The sequence below is a fragment of the Hermetia illucens genome, chromosome 1, assembly GCF_905115235.1.
Source record: "Hermetia illucens chromosome 1, iHerIll2.2.curated.20191125, whole genome shotgun sequence".
In the NCBI taxonomy this organism is placed as follows: domain Eukaryota; kingdom Metazoa; phylum Arthropoda; class Insecta; order Diptera; family Stratiomyidae; genus Hermetia; species Hermetia illucens.
Window position 1 is genome coordinate 135,899,601 of NC_051849.1, and position 15,141 is coordinate 135,914,741.

The 15,141-nt window shown below is 39.9% G+C and overlaps 1 protein-coding gene across 7 annotated transcripts in view; it reads left to right on the forward strand.

Annotated features, from left to right (window-relative positions):
• The window catches only part of LOC119654665 (insulin receptor substrate 1-like), a 120,408-nt gene that overhangs the window by 37,785 nt on the left and 67,482 nt on the right, over positions 1 to 15,141 (forward strand). For all 7 annotated transcript variants that reach the window (XM_038060161.1, XM_038060195.1, XM_038060203.1 and 4 more), the window contains exon 2: positions 11,737 to 12,285. In XM_038060161.1, the coding sequence (XP_037916089.1) occupies positions 11,883 to 12,285 (403 nt within the window). In that variant the 5' untranslated portion in view covers positions 11,737 to 11,882. The remainder of the gene's footprint in view (positions 1 to 11,736; positions 12,286 to 15,141) is intronic.

The window sequence follows — 15,141 nt, forward strand, 5'->3', positions numbered from 1 at the left end:
AATCATCCAGGTTGCAGCCTTTAGGATCGCATACACTTCAGCCTGAAAGACCGTTGTGTATTGTCCCAAAGGAAAAGCCCACTTCTCGTTTTTATTCGATAGGTAGACTCCTGCTCCAGAACCATTTTCTGTCTTTGAACCATCGGTATAGAAGACGTCAGTATATCCTGACACGCATTCTTCTGGTTAGTCCCAATTTTCTCTCCATTTCAAAACAATATATCTTCTACCAAACAAATGTATCTAAGATCTGAGGATCGGAAGGCATCGCGAAAACTAGATTCAGTTCTCCCAACGACCCTTCCAATGCTTTGTGCCCCCCACGTCCATTTTCCCATAGATCTAATCGAATTAGTCTATGAGCCGTTCTCATTGCAGTGCTCTGAATAAACAAATCCAAAGGCTAGAAATTGAGTAATGCATTCAGAGCTGCACCGGATGTGGTGCTGATGGCACCGGTGATACCCAGACACACAGTTCTTTGCAGTGTGGCTAGTTTACAGCAAAAATTCTTCTATTTCACATTAACCCACCAAACTACGGATGCATAAGCGAACATCGGCCTAATGATAGCAACAGACCTAAGTCCCCATGTCGAAGCAAAGGTCCACCTACACAGCCCATAAGCTGTGGGAACTCGATTCATCTATACCTCTACATGTTTGTTCCAAAGAAGCTTCTTGTCTAGAGTAATTCCCAGATATTTCACTACTTCGAAGAGTTGAAGGGTTGTACCCTTCATCTCTGGAAGGCAAAGACCATTCAATTTCCTCCTTTTTAAGGTTTTGTGTGAAACAAAACCTTATTAGAATCGAGACGGTGTCTGTCTCTCCGTTTGTCCGTCTGTCTGTCTGTCTGTCTGTCACACCCGATTTATTCGGAAACGGCTAGACCGATTTTCACGAAAATTGGTGAGAGTATGTAATTTAGTGATCCCTTTACATGCGTCAAGTGGCGCCATCTTGTGTTAAGTTTAAGGGGGGCTTCCCGTACATGTGAATGGAGGGTGCAAATTTTTTTTTCGCAGAATGTAGCCATGTAGGGTATCAAATGAAAGGTCTCAATTAGTACTTTTCGAATCTGGTTCAATATTTGATATTAGATTAAACATAGGGGAGTGAGGGTTCAAAATATGACCCCCAAAAAGTGTAACAGGTCTCGTTCTCAGAACCTATCCAACCGAAAAATCCGAAAAAAATCACAGTGGTGCATCTCTACAAAATCTAGGCCTCAAAATATATCCGGTTGCGATATCTGCACAAATAAAGTTAATAACAGTATATTTCCACATTTTAGAAATTTACCCGGCACCCCTCCTTATGTTCATCCCAGAAGTACAAAATTTGGCATGCGTGTAATGAAGAATATAATGCACAGTTTGGTCAAGTTTGAAGAAAATCGAATTATTATTAACAAAGTTGTAGGGGGTGAAACTTTACAATTTTTTGTGAATTTCGTGCACTCTACAACCTGCATGACGTCATCATCACATATCAATTCGTCAATACCACAACGAAATGAATTCTTATGAATTGGGTCGCAGACAATTATTTTGTTTTAGTTTTTTAGTCATTTGTCAACCCGACATGTGTCTATGTAGGTATATAATATATGCGTGCTAATGAACTTTGCGGGTAGTGCCTAATTCAGTTAGATATAAGACGTAAATCGGAAATATGGGTACGATCAATTTAGATACGTGCATATATGTGTACAGTATTCGGAAATAGGCAGTTTGTTTGTTTAGGGTGAGCGTGATATCTATGGCTCTAATATGTACGTATGTCTCGTAGTTTGGAAAAATATGAAGGATTATGTTGGATTTGTAACTATATACGGACAGAAAAATGTGCGTCTCTTACATAAGATGAACACAAAACCTTTATACCCGAAGCGCGAGCTTCCGGTATTCCGACTTGTTGTAAATAATACCATTGTGGTTTTATTTGGATTTACTGAAAGTCCCTGCCTGAAACACCAACTGTCAATCAAATGAACGGCGCGTTGTGTATTTCTATACAACATTCCGAGATCTCGACCAACAGCCAGTACAGCCACGTCATCCGCATAAACTTGAACGTGTATTGGCAGATTTTGCAGTTCGCATAGTAATGAGTTGACCAGCATACTCCACAGAAGTGGCGATAGCACGCCTCCTTGAGGGCAGCCTTTCGTTGCTTCCGTTGTTAAGTAGCGATTAACACCCACTTCAGCACACAACAATCTCTGCGTTAGCATAGCGTAGATCCACTTTATTAGAATTTCATCAACACCATTCGCTCTGGCGGCATTACAGAACTTTTGGAAGGGCACAGAGTCAAAGGCCCCTTCAATGTCCACGAATTCCCCCATCGCGTACTCACCCTTCAGAGCTGCATCCTCTCTCTCTGAAACCAAAGAATGAAGAGCAGAATTACAGGACTTTCCACGTTGGTAAGCGTGTTGGTTTTCATTTAGGGGGTGCGACTTTAGCGCCTTCTCGCGAATGTCTCTGCAGACATTTCAGCAAAAATGATGTTAGGCTGAATTGCCTGAAGTTATTTGGATTAGAATAGTTTTTTTCGATTAATCAGCGTAATAAAAGGTTTTCGTTGTGCGACTCGTCCTCGGTATCCAGGCTTTTTTTTATGTATTTTCATGATGGTGTCCGGACAAATTTGCTTATTGAACTTTTGCTTGATTTCCACTGTCATCTGTCTTACAGTTAGTCGAGAATTTTCTTTGACTGTTGTTAGATTTCTGCGCCTTTCTCTCCAGGACAACATTGATGGACGACCAGAACGACTTTTTGAACAGAACTCACCTGTTGATTTGAAATTGTTAACTGGATGAATGAGTGAATGATTCCCGAAATTTCCCTGTAACTTGTTCCCTTCTTTGATAATTTAATAATAATTTTTCTCTCGCTGACGGAAATTTGTTTTCCTTTATTTGCCATTGCAACCCCAAACACTTATTTCACATATAAACTTTCTAATCACATGTATAAATGAAAACCAATTAATAACGGACGCAGGACAATTTCAGGAAAGTTCATTTGAGACGTCATATTTCGGGGAATTCCCTAATTAGATGAGTGTACGCAGACATTTTCCGCTTTGATCTTAGAAAATGCTCCGACAAAATTAATGAAAATCAGTGTGGAGACTGATTAACAAGTACTTATCGATAGCCGAAAAAAAATCTGGAAAATGTTTATTTTGGCTTCCTTAATATTGAAAATTAAATGGCATGAGGTGTACGCAGTTTTTATGCTAAGTGTATGTCAGTCAATGCATCTTCAATTAATGTATGGGAATTTATTAAAATCTGAAAAAGAAAAGCAATAGATATTTTCAAACTTTTCTGGTAGTAGTTTTCCCAACTTCCCGGGAATAAGGGGTAATTCCCTCTTTACTTGAAGTGCGAGTGTACGTGTTAAACTGTAACACAAAATCTGATTCTCAATGAATCGACAGAAAAGAATAAATGGCAAAAAAATCCCATCTTACTGAACAATAGAACTCATTGTCTGGGCCAAATTCCTTGGTCGCGTAACAGTACCCCATTATTTTATAAACAATATTCCACACATGCAGAACAATATGTCGTCAATTCTTACAAAACAGAACTTATTATTTTCGTTGTCGTTTCATTTTTCATAAAGGCATAAAAACAACACGCGCGCGTACTTGTTTACAACTTTGCTTCATGTATGGTTGATTGGCCGTCATATTAAAAAATAAAACCAAAATGATAATTGTATGTGCAAAAAGGCGGGTTGAGGGGGAAACGTGAAGAAAGAAATAAAGCTGAAAGAAGAAAAATTAACGACTATAATACAAAATAACGTTGAAAGGCGGTGGAAGCGGTAGAAGCGTTTCTGGCACGCAGTCCCCGTACTACTACTACTTTCGATGGCATCGGTGCTATTTGCCCCTCGGAGTCAGTCATTCAATAAGTTGTTTTGTAGTTTGTCGTTTGCGTCTTATGTTTTCTGTTTGGAGCGTGGAATGCAGTCTGCTTATTTGTGCATTGCAATTGATTCACACTTAAAATATTTGCGCTGCCGTTTGCAAATGTGCATAGCTATTTATCTTGCAGCCTATGTATGCGGCTATTTATATTTGCAAACACGCTCCATTCACTGGTTGTAGCGATTGCGGGAGGGGCTGCGATAAAGGGAGCTTTTGCATTGAAGCACCACATTTAATTGCGTACATGTGCAAATAGCAGTATTAGCAACAATAATAACAGCAATAAGCCATTTGTTTACGATATTACGATATTTTATTTATGTTTTGCAAAACTGTTTTTTTCTGGGGAATTATATGTATAAACTTTTATTACATTCAAAAATGAATTACAAAGATGCAATAAGAACATATTTCGCAAGTACGTTCTCTTTAGTTTTTTGTAGCTTTCATAAAAGAAGAACGACCATAATAAAGATCTTCATCTCCTTTATTTTAACGATCACATCAACATTATCTGCTCTAGTTTGATTTATTCTTATCTGTATATGTTCTTTGCCGGCTTGAGCTTCGATGAGGATGCGGTGGTCACTTTTAGATCCATATTGTGTAGTTTGCAGGATCCACTCTAGGTAGCAAACATGATACTTTCATAAACCTAATTTTTAAGTAGTTAAAGTAATCAGGATTAACAGTGTTAAATCATGTTTTGTTTAAAGATGCGGAAGTGGTCATAAGAGGAGGCGTGGTAGTTGTTCGTTATCCATCAGTTTCGGGTGTATAAAATATTTTCGTTGTTCCGGGGAGGGAGGGGAGGCGGCATCGCTCAATTGCCAATAGGCTTGTTTTCGCACGACAATAGCGACCTGTTCTGTTCGGATGATTAGTGCAGGGACCATTTCTGCAAATAAAAATCATCTTGAAGAGTCTCTATTGTGAACATATGCCTAGCTAGTAATTATGGCCAGTCAGAATGCCCATAATACTCCTGCAAGTCTTCTTGCTTTTCGACAGAATAAAGTTTGCAGTATATGTGAAAAATGACGGAGTATCCAGAGTAGTTCCACCGTATTCAATCGGTATCTACATTCCTGAACGATTTTTGAAGTGATCAAAAAGCTACTCAATGCCCTTAATGCAGCGTGACTATCGTTACAGATTGCGATGTGCCTGCCCTTCAACCACTTGTCAACCATGCAGGTTGCTGTCCTTAATCCTGAAAGACTGTTGCATATTGTCCTAAGGGAAAAGGCTACTTGTCGTTTTTATTCTAGATGTAGACTCCGGCCCAAGAACCCTGTTCTGTTTTTCAGTAGTCGCTGTAGAAAGCATCAGTATATTCTGCCACGCATTCTTCTGGTTCGTCCCAGTTTCTCTACGTGTCAAGATATGTTTGTGGATCCGAGAATCAGAAGGTATTTTGAAAACTGTATTCAGTTCTTCCAAAGTTCTGTGTCCCCATAGATCTAATCGAATTAGTTTATTAGCTGATCTCGTTGTAGTGCTCTGAATTAACAAATCCGGGGAGCTGCAAATTGAGTAATTCATTTATGGTAGAACTGCGCCGGATGTTGGATGTCGTGTTCGTAGTACATTAACTGCATGACTGAAACCTAGTTTTAGGATAAATATTAACGGCAACGATTCAAGAAGCATATGTAATCTCATCTATCCATTGTCAGATGTCCTGATTACAATTATACCCCCGCATTTTCATCTCCTCTACATTACCTGACAAGTGTGTTATCTTTTCGCCCGCCTAACACTATTTCTTTTATTGTGCCCTGTCATACATAGGTGGAGAGGTGATAATTTTTCTAAACTTCTAACTGCAGCGATTCCTTTCTTTTTCCCTCTGAAATTTTAACTTACTCTTACTCAACTAGCTTAATCATTCTAGGTTATTATTTTCTGTTGTTTTGTTAGTTCAACTTCACAAAAGGAGAGATCCTGCCGATGGTGACAACCACGGCATTTGTTTGTTTGCTTGAATGATCAACGGCTGGCAAGCTACACACTAGCGCTACGTATTAGCAAAAGAACAGCATGGCTAGGGCATCTATTTTTTTCTTGCATCCTACTTGGCTACTTGCTAAATGCCTTAATTGATGGGGGAAGTCGCCCTCAGGTTTACTGATTTACTATTGGAATTCGGATACTATTCTATCTATTGTTGGTTTGTCGAGATTTTTTAGGTCAACGTCGGCTGTGGGCTAGCATATTTTAGACATTTGAATGTGGAGGAATATTGTGTCCCCAAAAGACTTGTCTTTGTTCGCTCGATATGGAGCGAATCTATTTAAATGTTGTAGTTTTAAATGAGAGCAGTCGAGAAATAATGTGCCAAAACACTAGATTTACTATATTTAGGTGAATATGCTCTACATCGAGACCACCTTTTCACGCCTTTAATGCATCATGTTCTTCAATTTTCCATAATTAAGCTCATCATTTTCATATGTGATTTGAAAGCTAACATAATGAGGCAACTTTTGTCAACTTTGCAGTTGACAAGTTTAAGTTTAAAGTACAGTTACAATAATGTTTATAAGTTTAAAGTACCGTTACAATAATACGTACTGAAATATAGATAAAAAATCGATTTTGAAATTTCTTTAAAATTTAAACAGCTACATATATATCCGAAGTGATGATGGCCTTTGCAATTAAAAAAAAACATCCATTTATAAGAAATTTTATGTAATTTCCGAAAATGGTATCAAATCTGGGATTAAATAATTGAGAAAGTGGGAAATTGTGATTTTTTCAGAACAGCAAAGCTTTGACACTATTCACAAAAAACGCTACAACTCTGAACGGTAAAAAATAGAGTACCCATTCTATGGACCAATTTTCGGTAAACAAGTAGTACTATCAATCATTAAAATTTGTACCATCATAAACGGGATTCCCTGTATAGATTCACTTCGATCCTCCTCTATGAGCTTTATTTTTAGTAGTTTTCAACATTAGCCAAACTTTTCAGTGAATATATAAATAGCTGTCGTCAGATATGGAACGAAACTGTTCTAATCTTATCTGTTCTTCAAAGAGTTGTGACTTGTGTAGACGTGTATTGTCAAAATGCATCAAGATCTCGATTCATATGAACGCCATTATTTGTATCTTATGTGATGGTAGAAAACAGGCACTGATCCTGTGCAATGAGCTACTCAAAAGCTTCTAAATATTTGTATTATCCCGTTTGTTTTTAGTAAACAAACCTTATCCTATATATATATATGATAGTTAAAAAAGCCCACGGACCCTCTTCCCGCCCAACCGGACCGAGGGGCGACCAACCTAAGGATGGGCTGAAGGCAACATCCAAAGGCCCGCATCACAGCGATGATGCGTTTTAACGCAAAGTGTGTGCGACCATGCGAAAATGTATTACTACATCCCGATTGTCGCAAACACTTCAACCAATGACGCGGAGGTTCTACACTACAGAGACATGGATCTTATATCGAAGACAGTGCGGATCAAGACTGAAACCCATTAGGTCAGATTGTTACCGGACAGGACTCTTCGGACTATAGCACAGGTTGCAAGGATAACCGCGTTTTGCATCTCCATGTATAGTCCAGCCCTAAGATCGAGCGTTTTCAGCGCTTTATGTCTGCGGGACTAAACCCGTCCCTGAAATTACTACTGGGACTACTTGGATCTTTTGTAGTCTCCAAGTCTGCTTCATATCGTCTGCCAAGGGGCCGTAGTTCCGGATTTTTTCGTGCTGTTTTTCAACAGTGTTCCGGTCCAACGGTACGGCTACATCGATTATAAAGCACGCTCGTTCTTCCTTCAGAAGCAGAACTAGATCGGGTCTGTTATGATTAACACTGTGGTCGGTGGCAATAGTGTGATCCCACCATAGTTTGACCCGATCATTTTCCAAGATTCTCTGCGGAGTGTACTTATAGTAAGGATGGTAGGTTGCCACTAAATTATACTTCAACGCAAGGTTTTGATGGAGAATCTTGCAGATGGAGTTATGACGATTAGTGTACTCGGTATCGCTCAACATCCTGCACGCAGATGTTATGTGCTGGATGGTCTCCTCTTCATAGTTGCATAACCTACAACTGGAGTTGGTGATTGAGGAGTCGTGAAGAATGTACCGTTTATAATTTTCTGTTGGGAGCGAAGCATCCTGAATTGAAGTTAGGAATGCTTCGGTTCCATAGAAAAGTACACCATTTGTCAACCATTTGTTGGAGGCTTCGATGTCAATGCCTGACAACAACACATTTTTTATATGACATCAATGGGTTTCTCTTTCCACATGTCGATCTTCTGTTGGACTGAAGTAACATTCGACATGGGATCCCATTCTCTGCTTCTCAAGTTCAAAGGAGATAATTTATTATCTGCCATGACGGTAGCCTGATGTATTTGGCTAGAGGATTGTTTCTCATAGAAAAACTCACGAAGAGAGTGCACTTGATTGTAGTGCAACGTTTTTAAATCAAGTACCCCCTGATGACGTGGGATAGTGATCCTCAATTTTTCGGCAGCTCTATTATGCATGTTGTTGTTTGCAAGAACTACCCTTACCGCCTATTGACAGCTTCTAAATCAGTATTACTCCACTGTATCACACCGAAAGTGTATAGAAGGACGGGAATGGCGAAGGTATTGATTGCCATGATTTTATTTTTCCCGTACAGCTCAGTTTTAAGGACAACATCCAGACGCCGTTCAAATTCCCCCAGCAACTTAGATTTGATTATTGCCACAGCAGGTGTTGTTGCTTGCAATATGCCGAGGTATTTGTAGACGTCGTCCGAATCCATGCCCTCAATTCGGATGTTATTTTGGCTGTATCCTTCGTTGTCGGTGTGTTTTCCCCGAACAATTGTTTTTATGCGACATTTCTCCAAACCCAACTGCATGCCGATATCCCTGCTGAACTGGATGGTGATGTCCAGCAAGGAGCGAAGTTGATTCTCGTCTTTGGCATACAATTTGATGTGGTCAATGTACATTAAATGGCTTAATGTACATTTCGACAATATGCCATGTTTGACTTGGATCCCGTATTTGCTTTCATGCAAAAGATGGGATAGCGGATTCAAAGCCAAACAAAACCACAGTGGGCTTAGAGAGTCGCCTTGGAAAATGCCACGCCTGATTGGTATCTCTCCTGATGTTTGCGAAGATACCGATAGCTTCGTGCTCCAATTCTTCATTACTGTTCTCAGAAGAAGAACGACATTCGGGTTGATTTTATACAAGCGTCACACTTGTAGTACCCACGAATGTGATATCGAGTCAAAGGCTGATTTATAATCGATGTAGGCTGTCGAGATGTTTCGTTTTTGGTGGACAGCCTGCTTTACAACTACCGTATCGATTATAAGCTGTTCTTTGCAGCCGCGGGAGCCTTTTGCGCATCCTTTTTGCTCCTCAGCTATCAATTTATGAACATCAAGATGTTTTGAGATGTTTGCGCACAGAACTGAAGTGAAGACCTTGTAGATGGTAGGAAGACAAGTACTTGGTCGACATTTTGAAGGGCAAGAGACACCCTGTTCCTTGGGGATGAGGAAAGTTATCCCCTTGGTGAAAAATGGTGGAACTAAATCAGGATCGACAATCATCTGATTAAATTGATTTGCCAATATCCTGTGAGTGCTCTTGAACCGCTTCAGCCAGAAGTTGTGAATCTTGTCAATTCCTGGCGCCTTCCAGTTACCTGTCTTGTCAAGGGCTGCTTCAACGTCGACTTCAGTTACGTCAGGCATGGTCATTTCGGGGAGGGCCTCGCATGAACGCATAAGGTGTGGGAGCCACGCTACTTCTAAATTGTAACGGCTGGATTCGCTCCAAACACGTCTCGAGAAGTATTCTGCCTGATCCAGATCGAGGTTACTTTCCCTATCTGAGTTGGTGAGATTTTTGTAGAATCCCCCTTGGTTCTGGAAGAACAAGGTGTTGTCTGTCCTTCGCTGAAAGCTTTTCTGATACCTACGGATGCGATTGGAACATACCGCAAGTTTCTGCTTCAGCACCTCGAGGATTTCTTCGATTGGCATATCATTAGACAGATGGTAGTTTCCAATGATGTTCGCAACGCATCTGTGCACTCTTGGTGATGGATTTCCAAGGAGTGCTTGCGTGACACGACCAATCTCCTTTCTCAACTTTTCGACTCTTTTGTTGAGTCGAAACACCCAGAACGGTAAAGTCTTTCTGCGCATACCTCTGGTATTCGCTCTAAGATGTTGGTTATGGAGACGAATAACCATGGCAGCTGCAACGTAGATCAGGCTGTGACCCTCTGTAGCAGTAATCTCGCTAGCCAAACGGTCAGCCAAAATTCTATCAACGGCAGCAATGATGTTAGTAGTTGCCGAAGTAAACTTCAGTTTTGGGATCTTTGGCCTAGCGTCTGGGAGAATCTCAGCATACTCTGTGAATGCGACCTGGAATGCGGTCAAAGCCTCATTATAAATTGGGTCGACTATCCCAATTACTAAGCTTCTCCTGACTACTGGATTCATGGAGTGCCTTATAGGTGGAGTACTTCTGTTACTCCTTTGACTAGTCCGGTAATTTGATGACTCCAGCCCGAGCTCAAGTGAAACCTCTTGGAAGATTTGTTGCCTAGTTGGTAAGGCAACTCGGTTGTTATTCACGATCACCCGGTACTGGTTGACGACGTTCTGTTCCGGAACATGACTTAGCTCCGGAAATCGGGTTATGAACGCGTCATGTAGTCGATGTCTGTACCCTGATGGATTCCGTTCCAAATCCATGACACGATAATAGGCGCGGACGATAAATTCGTTGAGTTGGTTCGTCCAAACCATATGACGCCTAGGTCTCCCGTCCCTGGTGGTTGACGGCATAACCGCCAAAACATCCAAGGGCGAAGAGCCGCTCTGATGTTGTTGAACGACCCTTAACCGTGTTGGGTACTGTCTTCGTGTCCCTGGGGTCCCATTAAAAGAATTTAAATTGTTTTCCCCAATTTTATTCCCACGAGTATTGGAGAAGCAGTCAACCCTGCAACAGAGCCCCAACGTTGCAATGCCCCATGGTTACCTCCAAAGGTAGGGAAGGTATTTGGAGGGGAGCCGCTGAAATACAGTGTAACGTCACTGCAATTCATCCGATAGGCGCGTCGATCCCTTCACCCCGGATTACGGATTTGTTAAGGAGGTTTACTCCCCCTGAACGGGAAGAATCGGTAAGGGAGGACGAACGCAAAGGAAAACGTGCTGCTTGTCCACGGCTACTTATTTACAGGATTAACTTGCGATATTCGTAGCTGACCCACGGTGGGCCATGTCATTATCCGCAACCCATGACACGCGCCTGGTCGCATGCAGCTCTGCGTTTGCAATTCAGGTGAGGATAAACCTGGTACGCCTGGTATATACATAATGAAAAATTGGAATTGGCATTTTACTTTATATACTGTTTCTTAAAGTGTTCGGATGGCTTAGTGGCTAGGTGGCGGTTAAAATCTCACTAGTGGCCCAGGGATTTATATCATAACTTGATGTGAGATGCCGGTGAACTCAGCTGTGAATGAATACCTGAGTCAATTCAAGGCAATAATTCCGGGCGAGTGCAGTGCTAAACTCATTACCTTCTAGCGAGCCGTTGTAGTCTCGAAAAGAAGTAACTAACAACACCTAGGCCCTAAATTCAAACTAGATTCTTGTGTGATTACTATTATTGTTTCTGAAAGAGAGTTTAATCTTTTTTGCAGTTTCTGTCATTTTATAATAAACTAGATAGTATAATCTGTTTTTTTTTCATATTCTTTCAGGAGATTATTGACGTACAACCATAGAGATATCAGGAGAAACGTTAAATCTTCCAAAAATCAATAGCACAAAAGCAGTTATCATTAATTCACATGGGATTCTGTGGCGTTGTTTTACGGCTACGTGGTCCACATCGAACCTGTCCAAAATGACGTCACATTCATCATCAACGAATTCAAATAATCCAAGCAGTGGCAACCGCGACGGTGTTGTCCTGCAGGGCTATCATAAAAAGCTAAAAACTATGAAAAAGAAATATTTTGTGTTGTACTCGGAGAATGGTGTGAAATCAGCTCGTCTCGAATACTATGATAGTGAAAAGAAATTCAAAGCACGTTCAAGTCCGAAGCGTATTATCATCTTAAAGAATTGCTTTAATATTAATCGTCGTTTGGACACAAAACATAGCAACGTGATAGCTTTATCGACTAAGGAGGAGGTTTTCTGCATTGTGCTGGAAACAGAAGCAGAATTGAATGAATGGTTACGGGCGCTTTTGGCCCTACAACGCGGTGAAGATACAGAATCGGATCCACCGAAACCATTTTTCGGTAAGTTTTTGATATTATTAATATCCTTTTGTTTCGTCTGTGTGATTCGTCCGTTGATGAAAATTTACCTATTAATAGTTTCTAGGGATTTGTGAAATTTAAATCACTCTAGGTTTTCAGAGGTGGCAAATTTTAACTTAAGAGGTAATACTATTGTAGAAAGTTGCGATAGCGGAAATGTTGAGGCAACAGCTTTGCAATCTCGACCCCGTTTTGTTATTGTTGTTAGTGTTTGTCTGCAGGGGATGTGAAAGTGCTGAGCTCTGGTAAAAAAAAGTAAAGTAATGTTGACGTCCCAAAATAAGCGATATTTTGCGTTTTTTATGGAAGGATAAGTAAGAGGATAATAATATTACGTTATTAGCTGTAATTTTATATAAATAAAAACATTTCTTTAAAAAATAAAGCGGTACATAGAATAGCTGTTGTTAGTTTTAAAAAATCGTGAATAAAATAAAAATTAGAGTTTTTCAAATTTATTTGCTATTGATCTATTATCGCAAGCCATATTTATCTTCTTTGTTCAAATATTTTGCACCATTTTTTTTTTTGCACACCGGCTTAAAGCTAGTGGCGCCTCATTTGTCATAGGCAAGTAGGCATGCAGTATCATCCTATCTTGATGATCTATTTTCATCCCCAGTAATAACAATGTCTAAAAACTTTAGATACTCCTTAATGCATCCCGAAAGATCTTTTGAAACGCCCTTCCGGGTTTGTTTCTGTTCATCCGTCAACACATTCGGAACGAGCTTGGCCCAATCCAATCCTTCCAGCATCTTTGATTTTGTACATTATGTACATTTTATCGATTCCCAGCAAATCCATGATCATAAGAACACTTAAACGCCTGTCCGAGTTCAACAATTCTCGCACACGTTTCTCGTTGTCTTCGGTTGTGGGGGTTGACTGACGACCTGTTCGGGGTTCGTTCTACACGCACTCCTGACTTTCTTTGAACATTTTGTGTCATATAAAAATATGAGGTTGTGATAAGTTTTTACTTCCGTACGCGGTACGAGATCTCTATGGCGTACCCTCGGGTAATAACGAAATACAAACCCTGGTAAAATCTATTCAATTCTCACAAAAAAATATGTTTTCTATGGTAAAAGCTTAATTATCAGGTCTACAAATACGACACCAGTAACATTAGCTTCCTACTTGGATAATGCGATCAATAGAAAGGAGGGCCCCTAAAAGAAATAGTCTGATATCGTAAAGACCCAGGTACACTGCCAAGGCATTGCTGCCGACTAAAGAAAATGAATTTCGAAGAAAAGGATTCCCCCCCTTCAAAGAAAAACACGAGAAGACAAGCATGCATTTCCCAACTGATTTACATATTGGACAGATTATACGTTTGCGCCAATAGTGTAGGATTATTTCATGTGAGCAAATTGTTTATACCTGGCTGAGGGGTCTTCAACCACCCCCAAAAATGACAAAAAATTTGATTTTTTATTGTATTAAAAACTTCTCTGCTTCTGCAAATTTTTATATAAATATTGTAAAAATTATAAAACTGGTACCGCTCATAAAATCTTTGGTCCCATTCCACCAAAAAGAAATAAATAAGTCGGGAAACCGGAAACTGGACGCTTCAGATATGAAAGGTTTTGTGTATTTCTTTTATAAAAACATTTGAGTAGATATTATTCCTATTAGTACCTAGCACGTAAGATATGCATATATTATGTGCGAATATCCACTTTCGCGTGATAGTGGCATTCAAATCTTGAATCTAGATCTAGAAATCTAGACACCACAAATTTGATTATTATAACTTTGCTAGTAATAGCGCGACTTCCGCCTAGTAGAATGATGCTGTATGTTATAGTCTACATTGCTGCAATATTTCGTGGTTCTAAGACGGACTGGAAGGGGATTTTGCAGCCAATTATTAAAAATTATCGTAATATTCTATTATTAACTTTATTTGAGTAGATATCGGGATGGAAGGTATATGGGAGCCTAGGCACCATTCTGTGGCAGCCTCTTAATTTTTTTTCGGATTTTTCGGTTAAGTAGTTTCTGAGAATGGGTCCGTAAAAGAAATGATTACATTCAACCCTCCGCACTCACCGCTTTCCAACAAATCTCAAAACTAGTGTCCGTCTGTCTGTGACACGCACTTTTCTCAGAAAGAGTTACACCTATTGACTTGAAATTTGGTTGAAAAGTGGCAACTGTAAGCGCTCACGCATGTTAATTTACATCATGAAAGGTCTCAATTAGTATTTTCTGAATCAGTTTGAATTTTTGAAGCCGATTGCGAAACATAGAAATGCGCGGATCATAAAAGAGTCACTTAAATTAAGAAGCCGTTCTCAGAAACTACCCACTAGAAAAATCTGAAAAAACATGATGACGCCTCTATATTACATCTAGGCGAAATACTTTCCATTTCAAAGTTTGGTGGAAATCCTACCGGCATTAACAAAGTCACAATTGGTCAAAGTCGCTAGTACCACATCGCATTGTATATCGGGTATGTTCAACTTGTATACACTACGAGCTATTTATAAATGAAACCATCGTGTACTCAAATATTATTACATAAAAGATCAATAAAACCTTTCATACCTGAGGCACCGAGCTTCCGGTTTCCGACTTGTTTAACTATTAGAAGGAAGATAAGATATTAGCAAATATCAGAAGTCTATCGCTGTTTGAAAGCATTGCGATGGGATGAGTTCTTAATTGCATTATTTTGTGATTCGTCTCCTTGCTTGCTTTCTCCTGAAGTCTTTCTATCCGATGACTTATCAGTGAGATACTCTGTTCATCGAATTTAAAGCCGCCTATGATAGCATAGCCGCCGTACACAGCCATAAGAGTTCGGTGTCCCAACGA